Source organism: Cryptomeria japonica, chromosome 3 (assembly GCF_030272615.1).
Source record: "Cryptomeria japonica chromosome 3, Sugi_1.0, whole genome shotgun sequence".
In the NCBI taxonomy this organism is placed as follows: domain Eukaryota; kingdom Viridiplantae; phylum Streptophyta; class Pinopsida; order Cupressales; family Cupressaceae; genus Cryptomeria; species Cryptomeria japonica.
Window position 1 is genome coordinate 420,895,561 of NC_081407.1, and position 12,533 is coordinate 420,908,093.

General features: G+C 35.9%; 1 protein-coding gene across 2 annotated transcripts in view; it reads left to right on the forward strand.

Annotated features, from left to right (window-relative positions):
• LOC131070450 (uncharacterized) overlaps positions 1-12,533 on the forward strand; it is a 250,978-nt gene that overhangs the window by 86,865 nt on the left and 151,580 nt on the right. For both annotated transcript variants that reach the window (XM_058006004.2, XM_058006003.2), the window contains exons 8-11: positions 1,935-1,977; positions 2,143-2,223; positions 7,155-7,271; positions 7,579-7,684. In XM_058006004.2, coding sequence (XP_057861987.2) covers positions 1,935-1,977; positions 2,143-2,223; positions 7,155-7,271; positions 7,579-7,684 — 347 coding nt within the window. The remainder of the gene's footprint in view (positions 1-1,934; positions 1,978-2,142; positions 2,224-7,154; positions 7,272-7,578; positions 7,685-12,533) is intronic.

Below are 12,533 nucleotides of genomic sequence, written 5' to 3' on the forward strand. Positions count from 1 at the left end.
CCTTCTGGCAGCCCTACAACAGTGTAGACAGTGTAGTTCTCTCCGTCTATCTCTGCCTCCGCAACCTCCGTGACACCTCCTGGGTTCCCTTCGGGCAACCCCTCGGCCGGTCGTCCCTCGGCAAGCTGCCTTAGCCTACGCCTTCATTCTATCTGCTGTCTGAGATTCAACATGGTTTGTGCCACTTCCCATTTGTCACTCTGTATCTTTTTATTTTTGTCCTTATTTAGTCTATTGGGCATAAGTCACTTCCATACACAGCAACCACACGCCATGTACACAAAAAAACTTATATTATTTTTTTTTTTTTTTTTGCCTTTCGGCCACAATTTATATCAGCAATGTCGAGATTATTACAAGGTTCAATTTCCTCCTGGCCTGGCGCCATCTCGTTCCGTTTCCTGTCGGCTGTTCTCTTCGTAGCGTTGCAAGATTTGTTGTCGTCGCTCTTCTTGGGCAATCTCCTCCAGGTGGGCCTGTTGTGCCAGCGATGCCTGTGCAAGCAACCGGGGGAGGTGGTTCATCAACCGGTTTACTGCCGGGCTAACCTCCAGCGCTGTCCACACGACACTTGGTGGGATTTCTGCCTCCGCCGCTTCTCGTCGAACGTATGTCTGAATGGCTACCTGGAGCAAAATTGAAAATTCTCGCGTTGTCGTGTCTTCTCCTGTGTAAAGTTCTGTCCGCGCGTTGTCGGCCTCCGGGTTTACTTCACCAACGGGTAGGCCCATTGTGTCTGTGCGCCATCCGTGTCTTCCGTTCCCGAGTTTGTCTAGGCAACGGCGCCAAATGTTTGCCCTCTCGGGTAAACGGTTAAATGCAGAAAGTAAATGCACAGAACATAATGGAAATACATTAAATAACTAGTCTCTATGTTAATTCAAGAGTCCATGTACATCAAGTGCTTATAACATTACATTTGACACGACTATCCTGATGATACTTCGAAGAAAAGGTACACAATATATAATACCCGAAGGGGTGCGACACAACCGTCGCGACTCCAACTACCTACCCGTCGGCCAACTAACTGACCGCCGTAACTCATTATTACCGACGACAACATAAACATAATATAACAACATAACATAATGATTATTCCCGGCAACAACATTCTTGTGTTTTCTCCATGTTTGAGATAAATCATGTTATGTTTACCTCTTGAAATAAATGTGATTGAGATGGAATTGAGATCTTGAAATGATTTTAGATAGTTAAGCAAGGATTGTTGCTTTTGTCTTCATATGTATGTTATATGCATCTTGTGTGCCCATGATATCATTACGTTAGCGTTAGAATGTGGATATATCATGTTGCACAAATTCCAGTACTCTTGCCAGATTTGCATTGCTAGTCTTCCTTGTGCTGGGTCGGGTATTCTTCATGTCAAGAAGAATTCCGGGGAAGTGTAAATACTTCGTGTTAGGATGGATACACGCTACGACAATGTTTTCGACTGTGGTGTGCTCGAGAGAGACAAATGTCAGGAGTTCTTGTCATGGCGATCTTTATGTTTTGTACATTATGTATTCATTGTATTCGACCTTGTGATCTATTGTAAAGGAATATGTTTCCTTATGCTTAGCCATGTTATTGGCTTGTGTACTCAAAATTTATGTCAAAATGTAGTTTCATATCTTTGATCTTGAGTTTATGCTAGATTATGTGCATTTTGTAGATTATGTTGATTTGATATTATGGTGGTCCTTACAGCTAGTTTTGGTTGTTTTATGTTTATTAGTCTAATTTAGTTGATCTTGATCAAAATTCTCTTCCAAATTAGTTTCTCTGTTGCACATAATTTGAAATGTGGGTTTATTAGTGTGTTCTCTTCTTTTTGAAGTTGTTCTAGAAGTGTAAAAGAAATAAGTATTCTTACATTTGACAAAGCTGTGTACATTGTATCTAATTATTGGACATTTTCTTGTTTGCAGGTATTATAATGATTTGCACATTTTTGATCTTGATGAATTTAAGGTAGATTGAACTTTTTTATGTTTTGGTGTTTTGTTTTAGCTTGCTTTTATATTTTTGATCTTGACAAACTGAAGGTAGATGAATTTTTGTATTTTTGTTAATATTTTAGCTTATTTCTGTATTTTTGTTCCTTACAATTCTTATATAATTATATTAAACTTTTAGTGGCAAGAAGTTAAACCAAAACCTGGAAGCTTATGGCCTAGTCCAAGGAGTGGTTTCCAACTTGTCGTTTACCAAGATGAGGTTAGTATCAAAATTTATTGATCATACTATCTTTATATGTTTGTTACTACCTTATATTAATGAAATGATTCACAATAGATACTAATGTCTTACTTTATATCATTTGAAATATAAAATCCACAAATAGTCATATTTAGTGTTGTTTTCATGCCACAATGTTAAACTGGCTGCACACTCAAGGAATATTCTTAACCATTTCTTTCATATAGATCTGATCTTATTCATCAATCACACTCTCCTTTGCCAATCAATGCTATGGTATCGTTTTTGTACTAGTAAAATTTTTACATTTGTGGAATTGGTGAAATTTCTATAGGTGGGGATGCAAACAAGTTGTAAATGATGTTTCTTATCCCTTGTGAATTGGTTTGACTATACGGTCCTAGCACAAGTTGCATTCATTATTGCTTATCATTGGTTGATTAAATATATGACATTTGAAAATTTATGTACATTTATGGATATGAGTAGCCCACTTGTTATTTTCTTCTACATCTATTGGTTAATGACCTAGGAGCATTTGGGACACTGAGGAGATCATAACTCCATCATCACTCTCCTATGGTTTATGTGGCGTTGTTAGTGTCTTAGTCATCACTTGCAGAAAACTTGGTCTTAATACGATAATCTAACCCTCCTTAGTTTGTTGCACACATCCAATGGTATCTAGTTTGATAGATTTTTCTACATAGGCATCTACACTACTATTCTTGGGTAATGACCATGTAGAGGAATATAGCTTGAATTTGGTAGAGCAATGGATGGCCTTGTAGCTCTCAAGTCACTTGTCACCCTCTTACATGTATACTAATGTATGCACCATTCTTTAATAACAACTAGTAAGTGGTAGAACAAGGGGATAGCCTAGGCACTGACAATACATCTGACCTTTCAAATCTCACACAAAACTCTTTCATGTTATGCAATAGGGAACCTCCGTTTCGCATTTTGATGGCTGAAATGGGTTCCCATTGCAGATGGCCATTTCTAAGCTGTTCCTAGTTGTGTAAAGCTTATTTCTAAGCCAGTGTGAATGATAAAAAATCTCAGCCTTCTTTTTAGGCTTTTCACTTGCTTCTAACAATTAAAGGAAGGTTTGTTTATTTTAAAAATTTATTGCAGACTTGCATGCATGATTTTAACTAACAATAAATCTTTGCTTTCCTAATAAAAAATATATGCTGGAGAGTTGGTGTGCCAGCTCATAGTTCTTTGCTGCTTCTCCCTCTGGTCCGCTAAATGTTGATGCATTAGATGCCTTACCAACGTGTGGGGATGGGTGATCTACACGTGTATTTATTTTACTTTTGATAAAAAATACAAAATTATTTTATTACATTTTCACAAAGTTTTTTAATTTTTGAAAATGAATATGTATATAAAATTGTTTTCTTATACGCAACCTCTAAATTTTCCGTTTCTTGTCACATCGCCATTGCCGTTGTAGTTTTCGTCTCTAGTTTTTGGTAACATAGTGTTATTGTTCTCATTTGTAGTGTCTAATTGTTCTATCACCCATTGTTCTCTACTCATTGCACTTTGGTATAGTTATTGGCCTTTGTCATTCAACATAACCTTCCACCACAGTATATGTGCTCCACTAAGTGTGTCTATCCTCTAGGCAGCATCTTGGGTTTTGTATATTTGATAATAATGTAAACACTTTGTATCATGCCTTGTGGTCTTAAAATTTGCATTTGTATGTTGCAATTTGTATGCCCATCCATACAAGGCAAGCAACAAGATGTTGTGGTTGTGGTTGAGTAGCCTAATGCATGCCTTCCTATCCAATGATTGGAAATGGTAGCCTGAGATTTAGAGACACTGACTATGGTTCCACTCCAAAGAACGATAGAGGATGTGCTATGGTAGTTGGAATAATCTGAACAATAATATGCATGTTATAGAGCAAGAATTGTTGATAATTTCCCATCTTAATGAGGGTGTAACTTCATTTAGAAAGCTTTACCTTTAGCAAACTCTATATTGGTTCCACACCATAAAAGGTACAAGTCAATCTAGACATGCTTGTTCCTAAAGGTAACATAGACATAGATCCTCTGGATAATTGGCTTGTTTGTTCCTCCTTTGCAATAAATCAAAGAATTGACTGAGAAAAGATTATCTTCACCCTTTCGAAAGTTTCTTTGGCTATTAAACTAAGATACCGGTTCTTGGCAAAATGGGCTAGGTCCGGGTCCTGGTTCTTGCCTGGTCTTGGTTCTCCCTGGGTTCCTCCTGGGTCTTGCCCAGGTGGCTGGGTTCTCTGTGGGTTCTGCCACGAAGGACCCATAGAGAACCCAACCACCTGGGCAGGACTCGGGAGGAACCCAGGGAGAACCACCCAGGAGAACCAAGTCTCGTGGGTTCCCAAAAACGGAGCCCACGGGTCATAAAAACACAAAAAACAATTAAAAAAACAATAAGAAAACACGTTTTTAAATATTTTTTTAACATCTAAACCCTAATTTCGCCCCTTATGATGCATGAAATGCATCAAAACATATATATAATTTTGATGTTTGAACATATATATATATATATAAAATAAATATATATATATATATATATATGTACGGACGTACCCGTACCCAAGAGTTTTTTTTTTGTCTAATCCACGAATCCGTACCCGTATCCATACCCAAATCGGTAACTTAGCTATTAAACAATGGTGACGAAACAATTGTGCATCCATTGAGAAGAATCTTATATCTAAGTGTATAGACACCTAGAATGGTTTCTCAGAAGCCTTTGAGAGACTACCTAGCTGGTAACTATTAGTATCAATACATCAAGTCTGCAAAATTGCCATCAAACATGGGACCAATCAGTGCAAGAATGAGCAGAGGGAAAAACCGTAGGCGAAAAAAACAAGTGGTTCCGTCACAATGGGGAAATACTCAGAAATTCGACAAAAAAGATTGTCAATTTTTCGTGGAAAGAAGTGACCTGACGTGGGTAAATGAGCAGAGGTCGCGAAAAAGAACAGGGAACACGCGCGATGTTTGGATTCACAGAAAATCCACGATCCACGACCCTTGGTCTCTACAAAGAACCTCCACAAAATGGCTCCCAGCAAAAATGCCTCCGAATTTGTACCTTTAGAGGTCATGCATGCCTTAGAAGAGCCGGAGAAACGCAAAACACGACCAATGCAAAAACAGGTCGCGACAGGGAGGAAACACGGGTTACAAAAACCCTCCCGTCAGCAATGCTTGAATAGAGGGAAGCTACCAACGATTGTAAAAAAAATACCTCCAACAAATTTTTATTTTTATAAAAAATCGAAGAACAAATTTCGGGAAAAAATTCCAGATCAGAAGAGGCTTGAATTTTTCTTAAAAAATTCGCCAAATTTTATGAAATCCCACTGACCTGCTCTGATACCATGTTCAAATAATCTATGTTACCTGGGGATGCGTCCGCTGTTTTTTTTTCAGCCGTCCCCATAAATTCTGCATATTGACAGTGAATTTTGACAATGAACTCTATAAGCAATTTGACTTTGACTCTCAATTTAACACAAATTTGACATAAGAACTCTGCTAGATCTTATATGTTAAGGTTCTATAATGTATATGTGCATACTTTATCCATGTTTTGATATGAATATTTTAGATTTTCCTATTTATTTTAATTTTTCCTATTTTTTATATAGCCATCCCCTTTGCCGTCCCCTAGCCGTCCCCAAAATTGGCAAAAAAAATCACCGTCCCAGAAACACGTACCCCTGTCCCTTGCTGTCCCCATCCTGGAAACTCGGGGTAACATAGCAAATAATCAATGTATTAAACAAAGGAGACGAAGGCTCCTTAAATAGATTTACAAAGACGATGTTTCTAAATGAAACAATCGTGAGCTGAAGACAGAAAAGGAAACTTCCTAAAGCAACTAAGATGACCATTAAAGAAACATTACAATATTTTAATAGGAGTTCCATTGGATGAGGTAGAGGCTTAGAGTCAGACTTTGATTTTGATGTAGTGTTGGCAGATGGCAAATAGGGGCAGCCTTATACTTTCTATCACTATGTTTTATTGACTTTGTCATTTTGTAGTTCAAACTTGTAGCCATTGGGCATTTTGTTGTATTTTTTGATGATAAGCACATCGACAATGAATTAAGGAAGCAATTAAATTTTCAATTTTGACATTTGTTAATTTGTTCAACTCTCATGTGCATTCTTTGTTCAACTCTAATGTTGTGTATTTAGGATCTAAAATGTATATGATGAATGCCTTATCAATACTATCATATGAATATTTGAAATTTCCCTAATTTTTAAAATATTGTCTTTTCTCTGAATGGTCATTCCTATTGCTGTTCTTGGCCATCTCCTAAAATGGTCTCGAAAAAACCCATCCTAGAAACGTGTCCCTCTATCACCATTCTAGAAACTTGGGAGAACATAGATTAGTTCAAATTGTATTTATTAAGTGATATGATAGTGTCTTCAAGGAATGTGTCTAAATATCTTTACTCTACCCATACCTGCACCATGCAATCTGTGTTAACTCTTTTTTTTTTTTTGAGATGGTAGTGAAATCTTAACGCTTTATGATCAGTCTTTACCTAAATCTTAACTTTTGAACATTGTAGAAGATTCTTGCTGATGTATGATATGATAGCTCATATTGTATATGGAAATTTCAAGAAAATGCTAATGAGGACTCAAACAAAGATAATAGAAGTATGTGTTTTTCACGAGGCAAATGGAATTTGCTATGTTTTTTGGCGACTTTTGTATTACTATTTTGCTTGTGTGTAAATTTGTAATTGTATAAATACTACTAAAAGATAAATGATTGTCTTTTTATAGATTGGTGGTATTTACTACTTTGAAAATTGAGGATAAAACCATAGCATCCATGTGCTTTTTTATTTTTTCCACATGTATGAATGCTGGCTTTAAATGGATGTTTATTCTGTAGATCTTTTTATACGGAGGATACTTCAAAGACCATGCACCTGATAAAGATGTCTCTGAAAAAGGAATTGTCCTTGTAGACATGTGGGTCCTTGATCCAAGAGCTGGAGAGTGGAATAAGGTGAAACTGTATATCTGATCATTTTTTTCCTTCTGAGTTTTCATACAAGAATTATATCATATGTTTTCAAACTATATTTTTCCATAGTTTTTAAAAGTGATTGGCTATCATTATATTGATCTCGTTCAATATGATGTTTGCATTGATGATGGATGGTCTGCAAGTAGGAAATTGACAAAATTATTTGTTTGCAAGAACTGGATGTTGTTCATTGATGACTACTTCTTTTTAGTCGCTTTGTCCATATTAGGTATTGATGAAGTTTAAGATCTCTGGAATCAATAGTTGGTTTATTTTCTGATACCAGGTAAAGAAGTTGGGAATGCCCCCTGGAGCACGTGCAGGGTTCTCAATGTGTGTTCACAAAAAACGTGCTCTTCTATTTGGAGGTGTGGTTGATATGGAGGTTAAAGGTAATCCTATTTTGTATAAATAAAATGAATTGTCTGTTACAATCTTTTTTTTTTCTAGACAAATTACTAGTTTTCTTTTTATGGTGCCCTATTTCAGCCAGATCTTAATACAGGAAGACCAGCTATAACCTCTGCATGAAGTTATGAACTACCTAAACCAGTCATAACATGCAGACACAAAAAATCCACAAACATAAGGCTTTCCTATTTTTCTATGAGATCTCAAAACCATATGTGCTTTGGATTTTTTTTCGACTGTGCTTTTCTGTTATTTACTTCTGTCCACCCTTTAGCTTCCTTCACATCCTTATTTTCTGAAGATGTAGGCAGAGAAGAAAGAGATTGTTTGGTTGAAGCCAAAACTGAATCTAGAATGAAAGCCTATTTCCCATTCCTCGTCTGGAGAATAAATGGCAGGCCAAACTGAATTCTGAATTCTATATTGGGTAGGGATCTTCAACATTGAGTGCTCCTTGTTGGCAATTTGCACTGCAAATACTGATGTTCTGGGATAAAGAAACTTGAGATAGTGTGATCCAAAATAGTCATTAATATTGCAAAATCTATCTAACAACATTTATAGAGGCAAATGGAACAATATACATACACACGATTTCACAACATCATTACATGTAAATTAACATGCACATTGTACTATAACATTTGAAATTCATCATATCTTACTGAATTGCATTCTTATAGACAAATTCTGACTTCAGGAATTCTTTGTAGGTGAATATCACCCAAGTCCCAACACTCCTTCCCTCCATTGTTAGCCTATGGGATAAATGCCATCTAACACAAAGTTTTAATCTTCTTTTTCTCCACCTTGCTTGCATCTGCCGTAGCCTAATGTTTCTTCTCTGCAACCATATTTTATCGCTCATTGTTTTACTAGTTTTTAGGGACCCATTAGTAGCTAGACACAAGGAAGCTATCAATTTGGAACCATTTGACTCATTAGAAGATGGTGGAGCTGCTTCTTAACAGAAAGATGAGAAAAACATGCTCCTTTCCACCATGTAGCTTGGTTGCTTGAGTGAGATTTTCCTGCCTTACGCTTAGAAATAATATGCCCTACGTAAAAACATATTTTGTATCGAAATGGCACAGTTTCATAGTCCAACATTTGCCTCAATATCCTATCCTCCACATTTAACCATATTTCATTTGGTAGCCCTTTATGTACATTTAAGTCAACCTGAATTTTAGCTATGGTAGAATGAATAAGATCATCTATATTTGGATCCAAATTCACGGATCTGCCTAAGGTATTACTTACACCTTGTAACCATATAACACCACAATAGAGTTTGATTGAGGAGCAACTAGGAAATAACTCCTATTGAGATGAGTAAATTGTGCAAAGACATTGTTGAAGTATTTTACATTAATCCACTAAGTGTTCCTTTCATAGAGACAACTAGAGCTTTGGTATTGGCAATCAAACCTCCCAAAGGTAACATTTCTAAGGCCGAACTTTTGTCCTTTAACAATTTAATGCACAACAATGACCTGACCATTACTAAAGTAGACAAAGGTAATGCCTTGGTAATTAGGAACAAGGTGAACTATATATCCAAAATGCTTGACCTCTTATCTAATACTTATAGCTATAGAATCTTATCTTGTAATCCCTATTTCAAAATTAAAAAAAAGTCAAAGCCGCTATTTCTTGCTCTTCATTTGATGACACCACTGAGAAGTGCCTAAAGCTGCTATTTCTTGCTCTTCATTTGATGACACCACTGAGAAGTGCCTCATGCCCTCCAAAGATGTTATGCCTCACATTTGTGGAGTTCCTAAAATTCGTAAAGCGTTTGTTCCTCTCAGACCCATGGTTGACACCATATGCTCTCCAACTTACAAATTGGCTTCATTCCTTTCCAAACTTATCAACCCTCTTGCTGGTAAATTTGACTCCTACATACAAGACTCTTACGAAAATGTTCAATTTATCAGGGACCAAAAACTTGAAAGTAATGACATGTTGGTGAGCTTTGACGTAGTCTCCCTCTTCACCAAGGTGCCTATCCCTTATATTGTTGAGATCATTAAACACGAGACTAACAATGAGGTTTTCAGCTTGGTAGAGTTATGCCTTAGGTCCACTTTCTTCTTCTTCCAAGGGGCCATCTATGAACAAGTGGATTGGTTGACTATGGGCTCCCCCCTCTCTCCAATCACAGCCAATGTCTAAATGGAGCATTTTGAGGTGATTGCCCTTCTCTCCTTCCCTCTAAAGCCAAAGTGGTGTAAGTGGTACGTGGATGACACTAATGTCTATTGGCTTCATGGCCCAAAAAAGTTAGAAGAATTTCATGCTCACCTCAGTAGCATTGCTCAATGTATTTCCTTTAGTAAGGAGCTCAAATCAAATAACCAACTTTCTTTTCTTGACATTATGCTCATCAAAAAATTGGATGGCTCCATTGGTCGTTGGGTGTACCGCAAAGCTACCCATACCATCCTCTACCTATAGTCCTCTTCTCATTAGCATGCGTGCCAAAAAATGGGGTCCCTAGCAATTCGCAGTATTGTGATGATGAAAACTTAGACTTGGAGTTGACCCATCTTCGTGAAGTATTTAGATTGAATGGGTACTCTAGTAAGCAATTATTTAGAGCTTTTAACCAAGCCAAGCATCGGTTCCTCTTTGACGTCAAACCTGTCCAACCCACGATCCTTCTTAGTGCATCCCTCCCCTACAGTGAGGGCCTTTCCCGTAAACTCAGTAAGATCCTTCTTAAGCAAGGCATTCAATGTGCATTCAAACCCTGCAGAACTTTGGAAAATAGGGTACCTTCTCTCAAAGACCCTAGGGACATATTCGTAAATTCTGGTGTCTACAAGATAGTTTTTTCTTGTGGCACCCCCTATATCGGTGAAACAAGGCATTCCTTCTATACTAGAATCAAAGAGCATAGCGCTGACTTTAAGAATGATTGAGTTGTCGAATCAGCCCTTGCTGATCACTCTTTTTCTACCAAACATCATTTCTGCTTAGAAAACACCTACATCCTGTTCAAAGAAGATAACATCTTCAAAAGAAAATTGGAGGCCATTGAAATGTGATTGATCATTGAAATAACCATTCATCTCTCTAACCTTAACAAAGATGAAGGTTGGAGTCTCAATCTCTCTTAGTTGCCCCTGCTTTCTAGCCCTAAAAAACACCGTCTCCCCTCCCCCTCCTTAAACTACCATCCCTAAGTTCTCTTTCCCAGGTTGTATCCCTCTCCCTCTACCTCTCCCCTTCCTCCTCCTCATTCCACTCCTCTCCTTTCCTAATTAGTAATTTATTGCCTACGGTGTTACTTGCTTCCTTTTTTTTGTTCTTCCCCTTTTCTCGGTTTTTTTTTCCCTTCTTTCTTATTTTATGTTTTTTCTTTAGTTATCTAATTGTAAGTTTTTATTTAAATTTTTTTATATGTACTTGTTTTCTTATAGCGGTAGTTATAACTAACCTTATTTTTAATTGCATCTATTTATTAACATCGTTCATTTTATTTTTTATTTTTGCTTTTGTTTATAATTTTGTTTTGCTAGTAATATATAATTTTAAGCTTTAGTAGTTAGTATATTGTTTTTTGCTAATTTTATAGATATTTATTTCTAATTACTTATTTTATTTATATTACTTTCTTCTTTATATTATTTTTGATTAGTTTAAAAAGCTTTAATATTTTAATCTTTTGCTTATTTCCTTTATATTTTAGCTATGTTATATATATATATAACATTTGTATTTTTTATTTTCTAATGTTCTTTAATTTTTATGTTTGTACATTCTTCCTTTATTATTGTAATTTCAGTTATCTAATTTCTTCATTCATATCATTTGTTCTATTTAATTTTTTTCTTTTGTAAAAACATTTTTTGATAATTATTATTCTAAATTCTTGTTTTCTCGTTTACTTCTTTCTTTCTATATATTTAGCTATTGAAAGAAATTATTTGTCATATATAAGAGTATTATCTTCTTATATATTTTGGTTTCTTTCACTAACTAAATACTGGTTATCTAAGTATATTTTTATTTATTTTCTTTCTTTAGCTAAATTTTGTTAAGTAATATATATAAAATTTGATGTTATATATATTTAGTTTATAATATAGTCATAACATATATAATCGGTTTCATCGAGGCCTCTAACTTGAACCACATGTACTTTATTTAGCATCTTTGAGCCAAGTTCATTTTGTTTTTGTAATAATCAGTATATATACACCTATAGATATATATAATTAATATATACCTCAATTTGTATATCTTAACTTTTTTATAGTACGAATATCCCTATCACGATCCCTAACATCAAACTCTAATGTCGCTCATCAAACTCAAAAAAGTAGGGAGGAAGTATATTGAAAGAGTGAAAATATTGACTTAGGTTGAACAACTTAGTAAAAGTAGCACAATATTATTACCGCAGCGTAGTCGTCGAATGATTATTAAGTAGTAGCAACATAGTTGTGTTATCCGCTTAATAGTTGGTTATGGAATTGTAACAAATTAAACAAAAGCTGTATTTTTATTTTATTGTTTTATCAATAACCAAAAGAAGCCCTGAGCGAGACATAAGTAATTGGAATAAATAGGTTGAATTGGCCATTCAGCTTAGGAACCATTTCCTAATTAGGCTGAACTACTCAATCGACATTAGGCCGAATAATAGTGTGGTTTCAGCAGTGCCTTTTTACATTCAATTGATCAATTATTTCAGTAGCACCCCAGCATCAATGGCTGCAGCAGTTCGAGATGAAGATTGAGAGCCATAGCCAGTTCCAAGCTTCCAAATTCAGGAGATTCAGCTTACCTAGTTCCCATCTCACCAGCGGGAAAGGC